The sequence below is a fragment of the Pan troglodytes genome, chromosome 23, assembly GCF_028858775.2.
Source record: "Pan troglodytes isolate AG18354 chromosome 23, NHGRI_mPanTro3-v2.0_pri, whole genome shotgun sequence".
Taxonomy (NCBI): Eukaryota; Metazoa; Chordata; class Mammalia; order Primates; family Hominidae; genus Pan; species Pan troglodytes.
This window is the reverse complement of record NC_086016.1, coordinates 21,045,440-21,068,073: the sequence shown is the minus strand read 5'-3', so window position 1 is coordinate 21,068,073 and position 22,634 is coordinate 21,045,440. Positions and strand designations below refer to the sequence as shown.

The following is a 22,634-nucleotide window of genomic DNA, read 5'->3' as shown; positions in this document are numbered from 1 at the left end:
GTCACTACCCGGTCCAGGCCTCTGTCATTCCCTTCTCTGCTGCGGCAGGTCCTCCTCCTGGCTTCCTGATGCCCTATGCTACTCCCTTGCAGCCTGTCCTCCCCACGGCAGCCACCCGAGCCATGCTCCGCAGGGGCGTCACCCCCACTCCAAACTGCCAGCAACTGTCATCCATGAGACCCCTGCCTACCTGGCCAACCCTGGCCTCCCACCAGGAAAGGGCTGTCCCTCACCGCCCCCTGGCTCATTCTTGCTGGACAACTGAGCACCTTCCTCCCAAGAGCCCAGGCCTCAGACAAAAGGAAGGCTGCTGTTGGATGGACGTGGGAGGCCTGTGTGCAGCCCTGGCCCCTGGAAAAGGATGTGCACCTCTGCAGGAGGGCCGCGCCCCAGCCACACCTGGGGTACACAGCACATGAGCGCAGCCTCCTAGGAGTGCTAGTCCTAGGACAGGAAACCCCAGTTTGCTCCGGTGATGGTCAGAGGGGTGTTGGCACACAGCAGCCCGGGGCCATGGTGAGATGCTTCTCCTGACCTGGGATTCGCTCTTCTGCTTCTGTGCTGTCACCATGTTCTTGATTTTAAGCGGCCTTATTTCACATGTATCCTAAAGATGGTTGGGTGCAGGGAGACACTGTGTGCCTTGTCCACACAGCCCGCCTGGGCAGGAGGACGACAGCATCCCCAGCATAGCACGAGGGTGGCCCCCTTCTCAGAGCGGCCATTTCCTCCCCTCCCCCTCAGATGGCAACAGTCTGTTTGACTCCATGGCCAGCGGGATGCGCCTGGTCGTCAGCTGCATCTCCTCCTTCCTCATCCTGTCACTGCTGCTCTTCATGGTCCACCGGCTGCGCCAGCGGCGCCGGGAGCGCATCGAGTCCCTGATTGGAGCAAACTGTAAGTGCCCTCTGAGGGCCACAACCCTGGTCCCCATCCCCACCCCAGGTCACCCCATGTCTCCATGAGCTCCCCAGCCCTGGACAGAGAGGGGCAGAGGCAGGTTTGAAGGCCACATGTTGTGGGGTCTGTGTCCTCACCTGTGGGCCAGGAAAGTTCTTGCCAAGACCCTCCTTATTCCCATTGAGCCACAGGGTGGGCAGAACTCGGAGGCCTCTGAGGGTCAGAGGCCCGGATCACCCTTCCAGCTGGAGGGGTGTGGTCAGCCAGAGGCTGGGTCTGACAGAAGTGTCAGCCCAGAGGGACAGGTTGGTGTGGTGAGGGTGAGACATGCCACGGAGCACACCAGGGGTCTCATGGGGATGCCAAATGTGGCCGAGGGGTAGGCAGCGGGGCACAAGCGTGTGCACTCAGGGACGGCAGGCCCAGGCTGGGGGTGGGGGGCTCAGGAGCCAGGCAGCCTGCCCCCAGTGACTTGTCTCTGTTCCCGTTGCACACTTTTGATGGCCCAGTGCACCACTTCAACCTCGGCCGCAGGATCCCTGGCTTTGATTACGGCCCAGACGGGTTTGGCACGGGCCTCACGCCGCTGCATCTTTCTGACGACGGAGAGGGTGGGACTTTCCATTTCCACGACCCTCCACCTCCCTACACAGCATACAAGTACCCGGACATCGGCCAGCCCGACGACCCTCCGCCACCCTACGAGGCCTCCATCCACCCGGACAGTGTGTTCTATGACCCTGCAGGTGCCTGACTCCCCAGGGAGAGGGAACACCTTGTCAAGTAACCTGGCACGTGGGGCTGAGCCCAGCACTCTTGCCCAGCTGCAGAGGCCTGGGGGCCTCACTTCTTTCCGGCTTTGTCTTTGGTTTTTCCTTTAAGGCTTCTCCTGGGGCTGCCCATGCAGAAGGGGTCCTGATCTCCCTGCCTGGCCGCCCTTGGCAATCTGTGCAGAGAGCTCTGAGGAGGCCTGGGACCCCTCCCTCCTACCTCCCTCCCTTCTGTGAGCACCTGTCATCTGGGCAGCCCTCAGGGCCCTCAGCCCAGCTCTAGAGACCTGGGGAGCCGGACAGTGGTGGTTGTGAAGACAGGGCTGGCCCAGACCCAGGAGCCAATCACTTGTCTGTAGACACATGAGCTAGAGACACCATGGTGACAGCCCCTCGTGTCGTGTCAGGAGGCAGCTCTGTGAGGTGGGAGGAAAGCGTGGCTTCTGTGCTACTGGCCCATAGTTGGAGCCTACCACCCATCTGAGAGTGGGCGCCATTCCTCAAGGCTGTGTAGCTAAGGAGTGGCAGGCCCCTGACCCCTGGCCTGTCCCTGTCTCTGTTGAGCAGTGCAGGTGTCCCATCCCATCTCCCTGTGCATTAGGCCCCCTAACACACACAAACCTGTAGTATATTTGGTAGGCAGTGCCACCCCAAAGCGACTGGCTCCTTGCATGCCTGCCCATCTCGGCAGAATGGGCATTGTGAGGCTGGGGCTGCTGTGCCTAAAGGTCTCAGTCCTGTTCGTTTGTTTAGTCAGCTGCCACAGCTCTTGTATGATCTGGGGCTGCAGAAAAGACTTGCATTTGACCCCTGCCCTCATGACACAGATTGTCACAGTCTTCCAGGGTAGGACCAGCTTCCTGCAAGGGATGGTGGTGGGTGGCAGCAGATCCCAGACACCTGTGTGGGCCAGGCTGCAGAGCAGGGTGGGGGCTGTGAGGGGCTGGCCAGGAGGGAGGTGCATCACCGGGGCCTTGTGCTGTTAGCTTTCAGAGACAGCCTATGGTAATGACAAGCAGGCAGCCCAGGCGCAGTGGCTCACACCTGTAATCCAGCACTCTGGGAGGCTGAGGCGGGAGGAGGGGTCTCACTATGTTGCCCAGGTTGGTTCGAGACCAGCCTGTGAGACCTCCTTCTCCACAAAAAATTCAGAACTAGCCGTGCATAGTGGGCACAGCTGTAGTCCCAGTTACTGGGCAGGCTGAGAATGGAGGATCACCTGAGCCCAGAATTCAAGGCTGTCATGAGCCATGGCCACGTCACTGCACACCAGTGTGCAATCTTTTAAGATCCTGTCTCTTAAAAGAAAAAAAAAGCAAGTAATAAAGATCGGGCAAAACAAAGCGAGTCGACTCCCTACCACACAGCCTGCCTTGGATCAGAGCTTCCTGAAAACACCTGTGTGGTTTTCCAGGCCGCTCACTGCAGCCCTGTTGCCCACACTCCGGTTGCCACATTCCAGCTGCAGCCCTGAATGTTCTTCCACCCACCTGGGCCCAGTGCCTCCCTGATGACAAATGCCCCTGCCTTCCTGCTGAGCCGGGTCTTCACCTTACTGAGTCTGAGACGGTTTCCCTTTGGGCCCCTCTGTTCTAGTGACTGCTGGTCAGTGTGTCTCCCCTACCTCACACCGATGGTGGGACAGGCCCGTGTCTGCCTTTGTGAGATGTGCCCTGCACCTTGCATATACCAGGTTCCCAGCCACAGGGGGCAGTAGGTACAACAGGTGTCATGTGGGGCAGGCTCCTCCTTCAAAATCTGAGGCCCGGGGGAGCCACCCAGGTCCTGCTCACCACCCAGCTTCAGGGGGGCCTTCAGGCAGGAGGAGTGTCTCCTGGTTCTGCCTAGCTCCCCTGCATCCCCTGTGCCAGGCCCGTACCTGCCTCTGACACCCCTCTGTCTCTTCCTGCAGACGATGATGCTTTTGAGCCTGCGGAGGTCAGCCTGCCAGCCCCTGGGGATGGTGGGAGTGAAGGTGCATTACTCCGGCGCCTGGAGCAGCCTCTGCCCACTGCGGGGGCCTCTCTGGCAGACCTGGAAGACTCTGCCGACAGCAGCAGCGCCCTGCTCGTGCCCCCTGACCCTGCCCAGAGCGGGAGCACCCCAGCTGCAGAGGCACTGCCAGGGGGTGGCCGCCACAGCCGCAGCTCCCTCAATACTGTGGTGTAGACGGCTTGGCCTGTACCCCAATGGTCTGGGAGCACCTGTCTGTTGTAGAAAACACCGGTCCCTGGGGAGACTTGAAAGGCCCCTGTCCCAGCCTGGACGCCGTGCACTGCCGCACGTCACTGGCGGGCACGCGTGTGTACATAGAGACCACAGCCCGCCTTCTGTCAAAAGAAGTAATGGCCTGCACCGAGCTTCCTTGAGGGCTTCAGAAACATGCATAGCTTTGGATCACTGTCTTCTCCTTTATAAATGGCAGAGGAGTGACAAAATTCATTCAGACCACACATGTTAGAGGCAGGGAATGAAGAAGGTACTGTGGGCCATGGCCACACCTGATGCGTTTTTGGTGGGCCTACTTGGTGCAGTGTGCTGTCCAGAGAGACCTGCTGACCCAGTCTGGGACAGGCACAGTGGGAGCTGCCACAGTGCCCCTTGCTGGCCGCCCTCAGGAGGGGGCCTCTGGACCGTCAGTATGGCGTAGGCAGTGGGTCTGCTTCAGGGAGGCAGCCTCTTGACTTTGTCACAACGGCTGCATTGAAGATGGCCCCCACAAGCCCAGTTGTGAATATCAAGGTGACCCTGCCCCTGGCTGGGAGCTCCCCTGGGGCTCTGGAACCTGAAGCCCTGAGAAGGAGAGCTTGGAAGGAGGTTGAGCTCTTCACTGTGTCTTTCCATCTGGGCTCTGCAGCCCAGCTCTGTGGCAGGAGGCCTGACCCCACCCCATCAGTCCCTCTCCCAGCATTGCTGTGCATGGCTCCCTCAGGAAGAAGCTCTGGAGTGGGGCCGAGGCCCCAGATGCTCTGCTGGGGTCTGGGGACTGAGCTGCCTCCTGTCTCTCCACTCTGGAGCCCTGGGCTCTTGCCTCCTGTTGAATTGCCCCTGGGCCTGCCCCCGGCCCCATTTGTGCCATAAAGGGTTGCTTCATTGCAGGAGGGGTGGCTGAAACCACCATCCTGGGCTGCATCTATCTCCTTAAAGTCCACTCCTTACATCACCGCCACTACTGCAGCTCAGTGCCCAGCGGCCGCATGCATACCTCCCGGCCCCTCCTCAGCAGCGCAGGGGCTGGGGGCCCTTCCTGGCACCCTTTTGCCTGACGGACCCTGTTGCCTGCTCCTGGGCAGTGGTCTTGTTGCCTGACACAGGGCCTTTAACATTTCTGAGGTTTGGAGATTAAGCGGGTTCTGTGCGATTTTTAGCACATCCATATCTTTTCTACGTTGAATGTCTGGATCTTTCCTTTGTATGTTTGTGTCTCTGTGTGTGTATGTGGCCAAGCGTCTGCAGGTGAGGGTGGCACATGGAACTTCACGGGTCACTGGGGGCCCACTCTTCCAGGGTCGTCGATGCATCCTGGGCTGTGCTGAGGCAGTGCTGTCTCGCTCAGTCTTTCCAGACCAGCAGGGGCAGCACCTGGGAGGCCTGTCTGAAGCATGCAGTTCTGTGGTGCTGCTCGGGGATGGACTCCATGCACAGTCCACTTCTTGACACATTCTCACACTGTGGCTGGAGACCCATTTTTTCCATCCCATGTGGAATGAGAATCTTGAGTTGCCCACAGACAGACTTGACCTTTGTGCCAGAGCTGTCCAGAGCTGTGAGTTTTGTCCCTGAATTGCCTGTCCCTGAGCTTGGCCTGCTGGAGCATGATGCTGGAGGCTGTGTGCGGGCAGGTTTGTGCTCCCCTTGGAGAAGGGCTGCTACTTAACAAGGAAGTCCTGGCCACAAGAGTCCCCTACTGGCTGCAGAGGACGAAGCAGGAAGCACGTCGTGGATCCCACATGCACTGGGGCAGGGCAGCCAGGTTCCAGAGCAGCAGGCATGTGCATTATGGGTGCCAGGTGGCCAGTGAGGGCCCGAGGACCACGCAGCAGAGTCTCCCACGGGCCTGAGCCTGAGAGCTCAGAGGGTTCCTGCCAGGCCTCAGAACTGTGTGTGCGGGACAGGGTGGCTGGCACAAGATGTGTGGGACTGGGACGCTTCCTTTGGGGACCAGAGGAACATTAGGGGCCGGTCAGACACGTAGGGGGCAGTGAGGAAACGGGGTAAAGTGGACCATGCAGGCTGCAGAGGGTGGGCCTTGGGCTGGCCGGGGTTGCTGGGTGGCCCCTTCCCCATGGGCCTCCACAAGCACTCAGGCCACTGGCACGTTGGGCCAGGCAGAAGGTCCACATGGCAGGGCTGCCTGGAACACCGCTGCCACTGTGGCTCCAGGAGGCCCTTGGGAGCATGAGGAGAGCTGGACTCGCTCATCTGTTCTTGCACCACCATCCAGAATGCCCCCTTTGCAAGGCCTGCTGCAGTCCCCAGTCTGACCAGCAAGTCCCGGGGTCACCCTTGCTGAACCTTGTGCTCCAGGGGTCCTCCTCCTCTAGGACCAGCTTGCCACGGTTTCTCAGAGCCCAGGTGCCCTCTGACCTGCCATGCGGAGGTGGGATTTGATACTGTACATTGTCTTGATGCCTGTTTTTTTATGTTTTCATTAAGGGTTTTTAGTTGTTGGTTGGGTTGACACTAACTTTTCTTAAGATGCTGTGAGAATCATTTCATCCAAATGCCAAATAAACTTGTGTTCTGGAAGAGGCATGGTTAGTCCTTGGTGTGGCCCCCACGGCTGCCACAGGCTAAGGTGGAAGAGGCTGGGTACCCACCTTTCAGCAGAATGCACCTAGGGTTTGCAGCCCTTGCAGGCGTCCATCAAACCCCCTGAGGACCAGGCAGAGGTGAGCCTGGAGCCCCCAGGTGGAGTGTGCAGGGAGAGCAGCAGCCCTGAGCTGCCTACAGCTATCCTGCAGCACCCAGCCCTGCTCGGGGCATCGGCTGCTGCCTTGGCAGGTGTTGCTGACGTGCACAGGATCCACATAAAGGCAAGGCTGCTTGACACCATCTGGGAGCTAGCATGGGACGGGGTGGTAGGGCAGGGCTTGGAACCTGGCCATCAGCGCCATTTCCTCTAAGCTCCCCTCATCATCCGGGTGGCTGGAAACAGCCCCTCCCTCCAGTCCAAGCCACCTAATGTTACAAAGTAGCCTAGGTCCTCTGGGGCCTCTTCACTCATGTCCAGCAGTGCCATCTCTAGGTCTCAGAGGGTAGGGGGCCCAGGAAGTGTGACTGCATGCCCTGCTCTGGGGGCACTCCAGATGTGTATACCTGGGGGAAGTCCTGCGGCCGGACACGAGAGGAGTCAGGGTTAGGAAAGGAACTGGTAAGTCCCTTGGCAGGGATGGGAGCCTCGAGGATGTGGCCCCTCATTTTTTATCCCATCTGCTGGGGCAGGAGTGGAGTGGTGGTGTTGAGTCCCGAGCACACAGGTCACTGTCAGCACTCTGGACAGAGCCCCGAGCCCTGCCTCTGGGTAGGGGCTGTCTTCCCATCCCCAATGTGGGTAGGGCCCTGCCCTCTGGCGATTGGAAAGAGGCGTGGGGTGCAAAGAAGTCCCCTCCTCTGACCTCCTGCAGGGCTCCGTCTTGGCCTGGATCCGCAGGGGGGCCTGGGTAGGAGGGAGGCTGTGGTCTTGGGATGGGGTGGCAGTTCCGGGCCCACAGCGGGGCAAGAGACATCCTACACCTTCCTCCCATCCTTGCCCCGAAAGTCATGGGCACTGGGGTCCAAGGTGCCCTCACTATTTGACCTTTCTTGCTGGTGGCTTTGGTGTGTCATTCTGGTCCCCAGCCTCTCTTTCCTGGACTGTAAGTGGGGATAATAATAGGTCACCCCTCCCCTGCAGGATTAACTTCAGCGATTGTTGCTGGCAGTCAGTGCAGCCCTGGGACCAGAGCACACCTGGGTGAGTTTGGAGCGCTCGCGCTCTTCCTGGTGGCCCTGCCTGGGCACCGACCCCTCCCATCCTCTCCTCAATAGCCACGCCACTAGCCCAGCTAGCTAATGAATAAATATGTAGTAGCCAGGCCAGCATCCTGGCTGCGTGGTCTAGCCACTTTCTAGTCCTTCCTAGCTGCGGCTGCCACTGAGCCACGCACGCCCCTGGCATCGTGCTCGCCTTGCGGTGCAGCTGGTGTGGCGCAGACTCTCAGAGTGAGCACCAGGACTCTTCCTGTCTGGCCTCCAATCTACCCTCTTGCCATGCTCCACCACCCCTTAGGTCTTGCCACTGGGAGTGGGGAGGGACTGGGGAGAGAAAATACTGGGGTAGGGGTGACAGGAGAGAAGGTTCTTCACTGGCCTCCCCTGGCCTAAACCCCTGACCTACTTCATTCTTGGACCCCAACTGATGGGATGGGGCTTGGAGAGGACCCAGATGACTGGCCTCTCAGCTCAGCCTCCTGCCCACTGTCTCTATAGGTGCCTGGTGCTATATGACTCCCAGGACTCCAAGTGTGGTGAGGACAGAGTGTCATGTGAGGCTGTGTCAGATCAGTCTGTGTCCTGGGACCACCAGAGCATGTGCCAGTGGTGCAAGAGTCGCCAAGAGACAGTCTGCACCCTGCACTCTGTGGCCTTTGCAGGTTTCTGTCTCTAGTCGTCTGCCCCAGTAGACTGACTGGGCATCAGGTGCAAGTGCGTGACTGTCCCCCTGTGTGTGAGTCTGGGCCTGCTGTGATTGCCGGTCCCGAGTCAGTCAAGGCTGGTGTACCCGTTACTGTGGCCAGCCCAAGTGTGTGCAGGTGATAGAGGTCCCAGTGTGGGTGTGCAACTGTGTGCCAGAGACCCTTCCGCCTTCATCTCACCATGGGGCAGCCAACTGGGAGACTAGATGGATAGGTCAGATGCAGGGTACAAGAGAAGGGGGGTGCTGTGACCTGTTCAGGTGTGGGGGAAGCAGGGAGCTGGGTTTCCTGAGGCTGGGCTATCCTCTGGGTGTATGGGGGCCACTCTCTGCTGCACCCCCAGGCTGCCTCCCTGACCCCACCCCCACCCCAAAGGCCCCAGTCCTTGTTCCAGCAGTCCACACCCACTGGAAGAAGCTGGCCCCTGCCTGTGGGGGCCCAGGCCAGTCCCTCATCGACATTGACTTTCACAGGGTCCGGCGGAAGTCTACCCTAGGGCCCTTCATCTTCCGAGGCTATGACTCAGCACCTCCAGGCCCTTGGACCCTGGAGAATGACAGCCACACAGGTCAGCACCCTGTGGTCAGGACCCCTCCTAGGCAGGAGCAGGAGCCCCACACAGGGCATGAGAGCTCCTGCGTGTACACAGGGACCAGGACTCCCTACACACGGGAGCTGAGACACCCTACAGGGCCAAAAACCCTCCACAGGGGCTAGCTTCACAGGAAAGGAGCATCCTCACACAGCAGTCCAGATGCGCCCTCTGTGTAGGTGCCAGGTCCCACCCTACAAATCACAACCAGCCATGGCCCCTGAGGACCAGGAGTCAGGGTCTCTGGCAGGGCCAGGATCCCTGACCACACACAGCTGGGCTTAGAGCCCCACACCAGGAGGGCTGCCCTCTGCCCTCTTCCATGCCATGCTGGGTGTGGGGGGGGGAGGGTTTCCCCTGCAGTCTGTGGAGCTCTGCTCTGCTGACCAGCAGGAGCCATGGACACCATGGGTTCCATTCCATGGAGGCAATGGGGCTGCACTGGGGAGAAACCTGGCCTGAGGAAGGGCCTCTGCTCATACCCTGTGCCCTAATGGCACAAGGTGGGCAGGTGGTGAGGTAGAGAGGGTGTCGTGTGCCTCCTCCCCTTCATTGCTACTCTGAATGGACACTGATCCTCAGAACCACCTGGAGATTTGGGAGGCTGGGCTGCTGTTGCCTGTCTACCGCGCACTGCGGCTGCACTTCAACTGGGGGTGGGGGGGCCCGAGGCGAGCAGACTCGGAGCACAGCCTGGACAGGCAGCGCCAGGCTATGGAGGTAGACTCGGGAACAAGGTGGGGTGGCCGGAGTGCTCCCACAGAGGTGAGAGAGAGCAAGGTGGGGGCAGCTGGGTATCTCCCACATCTGTGCCTCCCCCCAGATGCACGTGGTCCACAGTAACACAAAGTACCAGAGCATGGAGGAGGCACCACACCACGGTGATGGGCTCGAGTGCTGGCCCTGCTGCTGGAGGTGCTGCTGGCGGTGAAGGCAGGGCTGTGATTCTATGTATGTTTCCAAAAAAGGGGTCCATGGGGATCCTGGAAGTGGACAGGCCAGGCCTGTGGAGTCCGTGGGGGGATCTCTAGGGTCTATAGGATCTGTGGGAGGATGGGGCGGTGGGAATGCCTGAATCGGCAGGGCCAGTGGCGGCGAGAACCCTCCACCCCATTTCCCAGATGCCAGATGCCTCCTGCCACTGGGAGCCTCCTGCTTAGAGTACCCCAGCCGAGTTCCCTCTTCAGAGACTCCCCCACTCAGAACCCCTCGCACTTGGAGCCCCTCCCAGGAGCAGGACTGTAGCAACACCAACTTCTGCGCCATAGTGTCGGGCTTGAGGAAGGTGCCTGAGCCGGGTGAGGAGCCACCGGGTCGTTTTCCGGCTCGGGGGCCAGGGGGGTGGTTGCTGGGGATGGCGTCAGCAGGGCACGGGGAGGCTGGTTCCAATCCCCCTCCCTCCGCTGCCCGGGGCTTTCAGTGAATCTGATGTCCACCTTCCCGCTGGCGTCGATGTGGCCCAACATCTCGAGCTACTGTCGCTTTGCTGGGTCACTGACCCCGCCTGACTGTGAGCCCACGGTGCTCTGGACCGTCTTCGAGGACCCCATACGCATCCGGTGGGTGCAGGTGGAGCCACCGTCCCCCGTCGCCCCCCACACCCCTCCCCGGGCCTTGCCTGGCTCCTCCCGCAGGCGCTGCCCCTCTCCCACCCCGTTTTGATCTCTTTGCCCTGCACCCTCAGATGACCCTGTTCCACACCGTGCCCCAGGCTGGACCCTCCCACTTTCACCCCATACCGCTCACGGGTAATTTCCGCCCACAGCAGCCTCTTTTTTTTTTTTTTTGAGACGGAGGCTCACTCTGTCGCCCAGGCTGGAGTGCAGTGGCGGAATCTCAGCTCACTGCAAGCTCTGCCTCCCGGGTTCATGCCATTCTCCTGCCTCAGCCTCCTGAGTAGCTGGGACTACAGGTGCCCGCCACCAGGCCCGGCTAATTTTTTGTATTTTTAGTAGAGACGAGGTTTCACCGTGTTGGCCAGGATGGTCTCGATCTCCTGACCTCCTGATCCGCCTGCCTCAGACTCCCAAAGTGCTGGGATTACAGGCTTGAGCCACCGTGCCAGGCCCACAGCAGCCTCTTAAGGGGCACGCAGTCTTGGCCTCCCCGAGAGCCTCGGTCCCCGCAGCAGCCCCCTGCTCTTCCCCCACCCTAGCAGTTGCGCACTGCGCTCTGATGGGCCTGGGGCTCAGCCTGTGGTTCTGTCAACCGTGGGCGACCCTCCATGTGAAATAATGAAATAATGCACAGAGTGACCTTAGCCTAATGTGGCCTTGGGGGGGTGGGTGCGTGACCCGGCGCGGTCCCCCATTGCAAGAGGGGCATTTCCTGCCCTAATCCCACTGAGGCCTCAGTGTGCCTGTTTGTTCCGTGGGAGCCCTCTGAGTGACCCTCTCCTACCTCAGCAGAACCCGGGCCTCTCCAGGTTCCTCTCAGAGGGAGAAGGGCCCCCACCCTCATCCTATACGTTGTGTCTGAATCCCCTGGTCAGATGGAAGGAGAACATCTAGCAGTCAGAAATTCCACCATTAGGCCAAGATTATTTTATTTTAAAACTAAGCTGGGTGGCCAACCCAGGGACACCGTGCTCTGCTAAATGATGACTCCCGCTACATTTCCCGAGGCCAAGAGATGAGAAGCTGCTGGCTCCAGGCTCCGCTGCAGGCTGCCCTGGCTGAGCGGGTGCTGGGCACCGCGGAGGGCTGCCTGGTGCTCTGAAGCCATGCCCCAGTGCCTCCCTGGGAGTTCTGCTGTGGAGTCTATGTGGAGGGTGACTCTGGAGAGATGTTTGTGTCCAGGTGGCTGCCTGTGGTCTGGCTAAGTAAAGGGGTGAGTATTCTTGGTGTCACTGTCCAAAGCAAAGTTGTGTCCATGGGACACAGACTAGGTGAGGCTCTGTGTCCAGGTGATGCTGTCTAGTGAGAGGGGGTTGCAGTCAGAGTGAGGCTGACCGGAGGCCTCTGTCCAGTTGGTGCCCTGTGGAAAGTGATTACATACTGGTTGACACCATCCTGAGGGCCATCACCAGCTGCGTGTCTCAGCCGCCCTGGGTCCCTGGGTTCTGTGCCCTTGTGTGTGGTTTGACACTATTCCAGTGCGTGGAGACCCTGCCTCCTCACTGAGACCTTGAAAAAAAAAGAACCTGCAGTCACCCCAAGGAAGAGGAGTCTCGGCTGTTCCCTGGAGGCTGACCCAGCCCTGGCCCAAAGGCTGACCCAGACCCAAGGCCCAAAGGCCCACCCAGACCCAAGGCCCAAAGGCCCAGCTCTAAGGTCCAAAGGGGCTCCACCCTGTTCTCTAGCCGGACTCAGTCTCTGGCAAGGACCCCGGCTGCCAGCCGCACTCCCCAGACGCACGTGGCCCATCCTCCGCCCGTCCCGCGCCCACCCCCTCCTTCCAGTACCGGAGCCCTAACTGGCAGCACCCGGGCACCCTTCTGACTCAGAGCCACGCTCCACGAGGGGGATCGATCTGCTCACTTGCCCCGTCCTGGGGGTACCAGAGTAGCCAGCGCGACGCCTTCCGCACCTCGCCTAGGCTGCCCTTGTGCGGTCGCCCTCAGTCCCCGCCACCTTGCGGGGCCCCAGGCGGCACTGGCATCTTCTTGTGGTTCTTCCTGGCCGGGGCTCGGTGCGCTCCGCATTCTGCTGGGCCGTCCGGGGCGTCGTCTGCGGGCCTGGAGGCGGCGACCAGGGCGCTCACGGTGCCAAGCGTCCGCGGCAGGGTCGGGCCGCGGGGCGCGGCGCGGGGGACAGCGCGAGGCTCGCGGCGGGCAGGCGGGGACGGCGGCGGCGGCAGCAGCGCGCGCAGAGCGTCCAGCTCCGCTCGAAGCTCCGCGCGCAGCGCCTCAATCCCGGCGCCCAGCTCCTCGCGCACTGCCGCCAGGCCCTCCTGCAGCCGCCGCTCGCTCACCTCCAGGACCCCCGCCGGGTAGGTGGCCCCGCCGCGGGGCTCCCCGCATACCGAGCACACGGAGCCGCGGCTGTGCGCGCCGGTCCTCTCGCCCGCGCCCGCCGCCCCGGCCCCTGTACGCTCCACCAGCTTCAGCAGCCGCGGCGCCTCGGACCGCGAAGCCGCTTCGGCCCGGAGCTGGCCGCGCAGGCGAGCCATCCGGCCCGGGGCTCGGGCGTCTTCCTGGCCCGGCCCATTGGATTGAGGCCCCGGGTCCCGCCGGCGGCCCGTGACGCGCCGCAGCACCTCGCTGGCTCTGTACGCACTACGCGCCTGGGCCCACGGGCGGCCAGGCTCCGCCATCCGCCCTGCTGCCTCCACCGCCGCCAGCGCCCGGGATGGCCGGGAGCCCCAGGCTGCAGCCTAGCGACCGCTGGGGCCCAGGCGACGCACCGTGGAGGGGGCCCGCGGGACGGCTGTGGGAACGACCAAAGCCCTGGGGGTTCCAGTCTGGGGCGCAGGGAACCCCGGCAGGGCCGGGTCTCGGGCAGCCCGGTTCCCAGGGGACCCTGCGGGAACGACGACGTTGTGGGCAGGTCCTCACAAAGGGCATGGCCCAGTTTCTGGGCATAGGTGACATGGAGCATAGCCAGCCAAAGACCAGGCACCACCCGCTAGACACGAGTCAGGAACTGAGCTCACATTTTACACTAGAAGCTACTGTCTCCATCATAGTCAAGGGAAGGCCAGGAGTGGTCATGGACCCCACAGCCCTTTTCAATGGCTCAGGGCGACGTCCTTCCATGTAGTCCAGGCCATTATCTCCTCACCCTGTCCCCTAGTCCACACAGCTGGAGGAATCCATCCAGGTGGCATCTCCAGCCCCAGGCTGCTGGCCCTTCCATGGGAGCTCTTCAGGGTCTCCCTTACTCTCCAAGGCGGCCTGCCTAGGGCCTCTGGAAATCCCTGGCCATCTCAAGCTGGGTTTTTTGTTTTGTTTTGTTTTTACAAACAGGATCTTGCTGTGTTGCCCAGGCTGGAGTGCAGTGGTGCAATCATAGCTCACTGCAGCCTCCACCTCCTGGGCTCAAGCGATCCTCCCACCTCAGTCTCCTGAGTAGATGGGACTGCAAGCGTGCACCACCATGCCCGGCTTTATTTATTTATTTATTTATTTATTTATTTATTTATTTATTTTTGTAGAGATAGGGTCTCACTGTGTTTCCCAGGTTGGTCTTGAACTCCTGGCCTCAAGTGATCCTCCTGTCTTGGCCTCCCAAAGTGCTGGGATTACAGGCATGAGCCACCATGTCCAAGCCTGTCTGTGTCTTTAACCTCCTCTAATCCAACAGTCTTCTTCATCCTTCTGGGTCTTTGCATAATTCCTCTCCCCCCAACCCCCGCCATTTTCCTGGTGGCTCTCACTTTTCCCACTTAGATAGGGAAATGTTCCATGACCACCCCATCCCACACTGGGGACCTCGAGCCCCTCCTCCACAGCACCCTTCACAGTTGTATCTAAACGACTCTGTTTTCCATCCACCCACTGTGGGGTCTCTGAGCCCAGGGCTGGGTCATTTCTCCTGGGCCGAGTGTGGCACTAAGCATGCTGAGTGCTAGCCTGCACAGAGGCCAGGCCCGGGTGGGCCCCAGGACACAGCTGTCAGTGGCTGTCTTGCCATGGAGTGAGTGGATGAATCAGCAGGGCTGGGATCCTCTCCCATTTTACAGTAGGAGGCTGGGGAGAGGAGCTGGCCAGCCCGTCCACCTCTGCAGCCTGGCATCTGAGGCCCTCATGGCATCCCTGCTGGTCTGCCTTCCCCTGCAGCCCTTCCACCCTCTGTGGAGCCCTCACTACTGCACCCTACTCCTTCTCACTCCAGTGCCTCTGCATAAGCAGTGCTGCCTGTGGCCACCACAGGGCCCTAGGTATGGGCAGAGTAGTATCCCCCACACAGCATGCTGTTCTCCCTGTACCTCCAGGGGCTAGTTAGCACTCTGGGTGCCCTGGACCCTGGGGCCTCCCTCAGCAAATTGTGGAGGGTGGCCTGGCAAGAATCCAGGCAGGTCTGGGAAGGGGCATGGCAAGACAGCCCCTGGAAGCTGTGTCCCCGGGCCCACTGGGGTCTGGCCCCTGCAGATCAGTGCATGTGTGCATGTGTTGGGGGGGGGGGTGGGATTGAGGGGACCGCTAATACTGTCCTCAAGCAGCTGCTGAGGAGAAGACTGGGTCCCTTTAGTCATGTTCATCCACTCAAATCACTCCCTGCAGCTCGTCTCTCTGGAAGGTGCAGGAGGAGGTGAGAATTGGGCACTCTGTCAACTCCTCAGACTCCCCCATTCCTGCTGAGTCACCCGTCCTCTGGGACCTCCAGCAGCTGGCTCTGCTGATCCCTAGAGCCTCATTAGCCATTCTCTCCCTCCCCTCAGTCATTAAAACACTGCCAACAAGAGCGCCCTGGGTTCTTTTCCCCAGCCCTGCTGGAGACGGGCTGTGTGACCCAGGGGCTGTGCCCTCTCTGAGCCAAGTCTTCACCTGTGAAATGAAGAGATCTCTGAGGTCCCCAGGAGGAGTGACAGGGAGGCCTGGATGGTGGAGAAGGTGCAGGAGAGAGTCCAGATTTGCAGAAAGAGCTGTTAGTTTTGTGATCTCTGCCTGGAGGTTTATGGACAGGCTGGAAGAGAACCTGAGCCATTGCAATGAGTCCAGATTAGGGCTTGTTCCTGCAGAGGCTACAGATGTGGGGGCTGGTACTTGTGGCAGAGGGTCCCAAAGTCATGGGCATAGAGAAGACAGGTTGGCAGGAGCAAGGGCAGAATGGGAGCGGGGTCCTGGGGACCCTGTTGGGCCCTGAGGAGGACTGCAGAGGTGTCGGTGAGGGGTGGACAGGCAGGTGTGTCAGCACAACCCTGAGCCCGTGAGCTCAAGTGCAGGGATGGCCGTGAAGCAGGTGATGGGGACCCTGGCTTGAGCTTCATCGGTAGCGGGGCTGGGGTGGACACCGGGGACTGGCGGAGAGGAGATGGGGTGGGGGCCGGCCAAAGCAGTGTGTCCCTCAGGGAGCGTGGCAGAGCGGGGTGCGCACACAGGTCTGCTCTCCAGTTCCTCCGGGAAGTTCCTCAAATTCAGCCAGCCCCAGCTGCCCCTGGCACAGAGGAGCTGACTGAGGCTCCAGTGCAGGGCCTGCTCCTTCCCCTCCTGTTCCCCTCAGTGTGCCCTGGGCCGGGGGCCAGGCATGGTGGGGGTGGGGAGGCTGGCTGTGCCTGTGGGAAGCCACCGGCTCCCGGGGCTGTCCCTGGGCCCAGGCTGTAGCTCTGTGCATGCAGACGTGCAGGCTGGGTGGGCAACTGGCCACCTTGCCTCTCAGTAATGCATTCACAGTGGGGGGTCAGAGGAAACCCCAGGGCTCCTCTGCTTAGCTTGGCCAGGGGTCCCGATGGGGCAGTCTCTCCGTGTGACTTGTCATCCCTTTTGTGCTCTATGGCTATTAAATAAAACTTGGCAGCCACCTTGGCTGGAGGTTTTATGTCCCAGAGCCCAAGGGCGGTTGGGAGCCAGGGGAGCGCTCAGACAGCAGGGCCAGGCGAGCTCTGTGTGTGGGAGGGGGCTGTGGGGGCCTCTGAGAGCTGCTGCAGGGACCCGGCAGGGCGGGGGTGGAGGCAGAGAGTGTGACTGTAGCTTCACAGTCATCAGAGTGGACGTAGAGATGCAGGCAGAGTCCTCGAAGCTGGCTCAGGGGTCTGTGTGGGGAGGGGGCACACCCAGCAGGGGCCTGAGGGTGAGCAAGGGAGGCAGCAGGGTCTTGGAGCTGCCTCCCAAAGGTGGTGGGGAGCCCCAGGAAGAGCAAGGAACAGGAGCAGCTGGCAGGTGCGGCTGATCCACCCTGAGGTCCCGGACACACTGGTGGGGACAGGAAGGCTCATCTTGGAGCTGGTCCTGGAGGGGCCATGTGGGTCACGGCCCCTGGCCCTCTGCTCAGACCACAGAGCACAGGACACTTGTCCAGCCTTTGCTGCGACTGTGCTGCTTGCTCTGGAAGCAGCTGCTCCTGGGCCTTTGGAGGAGGAGGAAGGGTGGCCTGGCTGGGACCCAGCCCCTGTGCCCAGCCTCTTAGAAGGGGAGGTGATGGTCCTTTTAGGCCCCAGGAGTGCAGGCTGCATAGTGGGGCCTCTGTACACATAAGCTGGCAGGTCTGGCTTGGGCTTTGCTCAGGACACTGGGTACTGGGTTCTGGGTTCAGAGGCCTCATGAAAACACCTAGCCTCAGTTTCCTCATCTGTCAGGACCAGCGGCTGGCTGGGAGGGTGTGTGTTACCATGGCAGCGGCCAGCTTAGTCTACTCTAGGAGACCTTGCCTCCCAGACCCCTGAGCTGACCTCTTCTTTGAGAGCTTAGAGAGGAGAATGACTTGTTCCAGGTCTTACTGCAGGGTCTGGGGCTTCCTGTGGGGACTCAGGTACACCTTGTCCCTGAATACCCCTGCCTTGCCCACTAGGCCCTGGAACTGTGCCCCGGCCTCCTGTGGCACTGGCTAGCCAGATCTCTGGGAACCATCCCAGGGCAGGTGGCTCTGCAGGAGGCCAAATGATTACCCAGCAATGGCCTTGCCTGATGTGGGTAATGAGCTCATTACCTGGTGATGACCTTGTTTGTCTGTTCCTGGCGTCAGCAGCCTCAGCTCTCCCTGCGAGGAATGTCTAGCCTGGGGTGGGTCTGACCAGTCTGTGCCACAGGCACCAGCATCCCAGTCTGCACTGCATGGGGTGTCGGGCCTGACAGCATCTACCTATATGTGCCCTGAGGGCCCAGACTCAGCCCCCAGTGGGAAGACTCCGGGCTCCTGATGGACCCCTCCCAATTGCACAACCTGAGCAGGTAAGCCCTGACCCACTCTGGGCCTCACTCTCACCACAGCTGGTGACAAAGATTCTCTGCTTGGTCAAGCTTTATTTAGGCTCCTGAGCCTTCCCCTAGGCACATCTGAGCACTTCCTTATAAACTCTAGTTTTAGCAAGAATCCTGCAAAGTCAGTTTAGTGAGAAGCCCCCCGTCCTTGACATCTGATCGGGTTCCCCCTCTGTCCCCCAGGTGCGGTCTGGCCATCCTGGCCGGCCTTCAGCAAGAATCCTGTTAGGGAGTTTAGCCAGAATCCCTGGCTGCTGATGCCTCCTCTTAGTCACTTTCCATGCGCTGCCCCCCACCCTGCTCCTTGACTATCAGATCCCACTTGCCCATGCTGTCTTCGAGGCTGAGCCCAATCTCTTACCCACTACCCACTGCAGAATCTCATTACCATGGTCCCTTATACCTAGTGACACGGTCCTGGATAGTCTTCCCTACAGAGCTTTAGCAAGTGTCATTTTTCTTTTTTTCTTTTCTTTTTTTTTTTTGAGACGGAGTCTCACTCTGTCACCCAGGCTGGAGTGCAGTGGCGCCATCTCAGCTCACTGCAACCTCCGACTCCCTGGTTCAAGCGATTCTCCTGTCTCAGCCTCCCGAGTAGCTGGGATTATAGGCACCCACCACCACGCCCAGCTAGTGTCATTTTTCATTGAATTATTTTTTTAACAGTGGGGACTAAAGAGGGTCCGCAAGCAGGGCTGCTGCTGGGCACCATGGAGGGCCGCCTGGCGGGACACGCCCCAACATACAGGGGTCCTTGGGGGCTCCCCTTCCCCTGCCAGCTGGGCTGGGGTCTCTGTGTCAGGAGTGTCCTCACCACCACCTGGGGATGGACCTCCACTGTCATCCTAGGGAAGGGGCCAGGGAGGGGAGTCTACATGCTGAGCTGCCCGAGGCCTCTGCTATCCCAATGCAGCCCCCAGTATTTAGACCCGCCCCCAGTGACCTGCTCCCTCTTGCCCATCATTCCAGGAACTTCCTGCTCCACGCCTGCGCACATCCTGTCCCGAGGCCAGCTCCCCCTGCTCAGCCTCAGGACGCAGCCACCCACCCTCCCAGGAGCGCCTTCCCTGCCCCTGTGGCTTCCTGCTGGCACTCTCTGCACTGGGTTCTTCCTCCTGGTGTGTGGGGCCCTAGTCTCTGTCTCCTGTCGCGTTTGACTTCTACCAGAGCAGGGACCTTCCTGAGTCCTCATGGCCCAGAAAAGTGCCCAGCATGCAGTAGGCGCATCATAAATACCTGTCTACTATCATGTGGTGAACTGAGTGAAGACATCTCATTAAAGATGACATTAAAGAATAGGGCATAGGGCTTGGCATTCAGTAGGCACACAGTACATGACGGCTTTGTTATTTCCAGTCTGGGGTTGTGTTCATGCTTCAGTTTCCCACCTGGCCTGATAGGAGGGGCTCAGCTGCTGGGCTGGCTGTGTCTCTGTGCCCCTTGCCTGGAAATGCCTGAGGAGGGGCAGGGTCCTCATCCCAGCCACATCCGAGGGGTTCCCAGCCCTCTGACCTTGAGGAGCTGTGGGAGGCGAAGGCTGCAGCCACCCTGTAGCACTGCAAACACAGGCTGGGGCGGGAAGGGGGTACAGAGGGTGTGCACAAGGGGCAGGGGGCAGGGAGAGGGTGTGCACAAGGGGCAGGGGGCAGGGGGCAGGGAGAGGGTGTGCACAAGGGGCAGGGGGCAGGGGGCAGGTAGAGGGTGTGCACAAGGGGCAGGGGGCAGGGAGAGGGTGTGCACAAGGGGCAGGGGGCAGGGAGAGGGTGTGCACAAGGGGCAGGGGGAGGGAGAGGGTGTGCACAAGGGGCAGGGGGCAGGGAGAGGGTGTGCACAAGGGGCAGGGGGAGGGAGAGGGTGTGCACAAGGGGCAGGGGGAGGGAGAGGGTGTGCACATAAGGTGGGGGAGGGAGAGGGTGTGCACATGAGGTGGGAAGGGAGAGGGTGTGCACATGAGGTGGGAAGGGAGAGGGTGTGCACATGAGGTGGGGGAGGGAGAGGGTGTGCAGAAGTGGTGAGGAGGAAGAAGAGGGTGTGCACATGAGGTGGGAAGGGGTGTGCACAAGAGGCGGGGGGAGGGAGAGGGTGTGCACATGAGGTGGAGGGAGAGGGTGTGCACATGGGGTGGGGGAAGGAGAGGGTGTGCACATGAGGTGGGAAGGGAGGGAGAGGGTGTGCACAGAGCCAGGCTGTGGCTGCACGTCGACCCTTACCACTCCCGCCCACCCCATGGAACCCCCTCTGAGCCCTTACGCCTCGGCAGGTGGGGGTGAGGAGCTTAAGTATAGGTCTCTACCCAAGATTTGCACCAAGTCATGTCAGTCACTGGTGTACATCCTTGTAACTGACACACACATCAAGGTCTTTCCTCTACATCTTCCTGTCTCAAGATGAGAACGCTTGATGGTGGTTAATTATTCTCTTATGTTACGTGTTTACTGGAGAGTGTGATAACACATGAAATAGTACGTAACATCTACGTCAGCCAAAAGCATAAGGACTGCCTGTCTACCCAACCAGCATATTTATCCCCGTATCAGCGCAATGCTTCACTCCCTTCTCTCCAGATGGGCCTGATTTGTATGTTTCTCTTGCTTTTTATAGATGTTTTTCTAAGTATGTGGTATCTTGAAACAGCATAATTTGGCTTTGATTGTCTTTAAGTGTTATAGATAAAAATGGTATACTGTATTTAAAAAAAACTCTTCTAGATTAATATACTTAAGTAAAAAATGGTATTCTGCGTACTGGCTGGGCTCGGTGGCTCACGCCTATAATCCCAACACTTTGGGAGGCTGAAGTGGGCAGATTACTTGCGGCCAGGAGTTGGAGACTAGCCTGGCCAACATGGTGAGACCCTGTGTCTACTAAAAATACAAAAATTAGCCAGATGTGGTGGTGCACACCTGTAATCCCAGCTACACAGGAGGCAGGGACAGGAGAATCACTTGAACCTGGGAGGCGGAGGTTGCAGTGAGCCAAGATCGAGCCACTGCACTCCAGCCTGGGCGACAGAGTGAGACTCTGTCTCAAAAAAAAAAAAAAAGTATTCTGTCTATGGCTTGCATACACACACACACACACACACACACACCCCTTGCTGAATTTTTTTTTTTTTTGAGACAGAGTCTTGCTCTGTCGCCCAGGCTGGAGTGCAGTGGCTCGATCTCGGCTCACTGCAAGCTCTGCCTCCTGGGTTGACACCATTCCCTGCCTCAGCCTCCTGAGTAGCTGGGACTACAGGCACCCGCCACCACGCCTGGCTCATTTTTTTTTTTTTTTTTTTTTTTTTTTTAGTAGAGACGGGATTTCACCATGTTAGCCAGGATGGTCTCGATCTCCTGACCTTGTGATCTGCCTGCCTCAGCCTCCCAAAGTGCTGGGATTACAGGCTTGAGCCACCGCGCCCGGCCTCTTGTTGAATTTTTTACTGGATTTGCATTAAATCTGTAGAACAATTTGGGGAGAATCGACAGCTTTATAATACTGAATCTCCCAATCCACAAAGAGTAGATTATGTATTATCTCTCTTATTTAGATTTTTTAAATGTCTTTCAATCAAGTTTTATAATTTTTCAATACAGGTCTTGCATAGTTTTTGTTAGATTCTTCAGTTACCTTAGTTCCTATTGTTATTGCAAATGGTAAATGTAACAGCCTGGGATTGGCCGTTTAAACCCAACATTACTTCTAAGCTTCATCCATTCTGTTGTGCAACTGTAGCTGATTCAGTCTCACCACTGTATAAGAAGACTCCAACTAATGGCCAGGAGCGGTGGCTCACGCCTGTAATCCCAGCACTTTGGGAGGCCGAGGCGGGCGGATCACCTGAGGTCCGGAGTTTGAGACCAGCCTGACAAACAGGGAGAAACCCCGTCTCTACTAAAAATACAAAATTAGCTAGGTGTGGTGGCGCATGCCTGTAATCCCTGCTGCTTAGGAAGCTGAGGCAGGAGAATGGCTTGAACCCCGGAGGCGGAGGTTGCTACAAACTGAGATTGTGCCATTGCACTCCAGCCTGGGCAACAAGAGCGAAACTCCGTCTCAAAAAAAAAAAAAAAGAAAAGAAAAGAAGATTCCAACTAATTTATTCATTCTCCTGTTAATGGACATTTGAATCAGTCTGGATTTTCTTTTTTTCTATTACTGTGTTTCTATGGACATTTTTGCACCTGCCTCTTGGGGCTTGTATGCAAGAGTCCCTCAAAAGAATATTTTGAGGCCAGGCACGGTGGCTCACACCTATAATCCCAGCACTTTGGGAGACCGACACAGGCAGATCACGAGGTCAGGAGTTTGAGACTAGCCTGACCAACATAGTGAAACCCCGTCTCTACTAAAAATACAAAAATTAGCTGGGCATGGTGGTGAGCACCTGTAATCCCAGCTACTCAGGAGACTGAGGAAGGAGAATCACTTGAACCTGGAAGGTGGAGCATGCATTGAGTGGAGATCTTGCCACTGCACTCCAGCCTGGGCAACAAGAGCAAAACGCTTTCTCAAAAAAAAAAAGAAAAGAAAAGAAAATACCCAAAGTGTGTTTTTCTTGCTAAGAACCAGTAATTCCTTTTCTTGATTTGTGTTGTTTTTGAGACCCTATTTTATTTAGTTCTCCTCTGATCTTTATTATTTTTTCATGGGCTAATTTTGGTTTTGCTTTGTTCTTGCTTTCCTAGTTCTTTAAGGTGCATCATCAGTTTATTAATTTTTCATCTTTCTACTTTTTGGATGTAGGTATTTATTGCTACAAACTTCCCTCACAGCACTGATTTTGCTGAATCCAAAGGCTTTTGTTATATGGTGTTTCCATTTTCATTTGTTTGAAAACATTTTCGGATTTTCATTTTAATTTCTTAATTGAATCAGTGCTCATTCAGGAGGGTGGGGTTTAATTTTCATGT

The 22,634-nt window shown here is 58.6% G+C and overlaps 2 protein-coding genes across 7 annotated transcripts in view; one reads left to right on the top strand and one right to left on the bottom strand.

Annotated features, from left to right (window-relative positions):
* Positions 1 to 6,419, top strand: part of DGCR2 (DiGeorge syndrome critical region gene 2) — an 86,736-nt gene extending 80,317 nt beyond the window's left edge. For 2 of the 4 annotated variants that reach the window (XM_530360.7, XM_054675726.1), the window contains exons 8-10: positions 745 to 897; positions 1,410 to 1,646; positions 3,583 to 6,419. In XM_530360.7, the coding sequence (XP_530360.2) occupies positions 745 to 897; positions 1,410 to 1,646; positions 3,583 to 3,839 (647 nt within the window). In that variant the 3' untranslated portion in view covers positions 3,840 to 6,419. The remainder of the gene's footprint in view (positions 1 to 744; positions 898 to 1,409; positions 1,647 to 3,582) is intronic. The other 2 variants (XM_054675728.2, XM_054675727.1) reach the window with 1 other exon arrangement.
* A 5,040-nt stretch (positions 6,420 to 11,459) lies between these two features.
* LOC104003671 (protein FAM246C) lies at positions 11,460 to 21,206 on the bottom strand. Of its 3 annotated transcripts, none has more exons than XR_676380.4 (2): positions 12,419 to 21,206; positions 11,460 to 12,064 (listed from the first exon to the last, which is right to left on the bottom strand). XR_676380.4 is itself a non-coding variant. In XM_009437756.4 (2 exons), exon 1 carries the CDS (start codon positions 13,191 to 13,193, stop codon positions 12,498 to 12,500), a length of 696 nt encoding a protein of 231 aa, XP_009436031.2. In that variant the 5' UTR covers positions 13,194 to 21,206; the 3' UTR covers positions 11,460 to 12,064; positions 12,468 to 12,497. The 3 variants fall into 3 exon arrangements, 2 of the variants coding, with proteins under 2 accessions (XP_009436031.2, XP_009436032.2); XM_009437756.4 differs by having other exon boundaries at positions 12,468 to 21,206; XM_009437757.4 differs by having other exon boundaries at positions 11,460 to 11,915; positions 12,468 to 21,206.
* Positions 21,207 to 22,634: the final 1,428 nt, after the last annotated feature.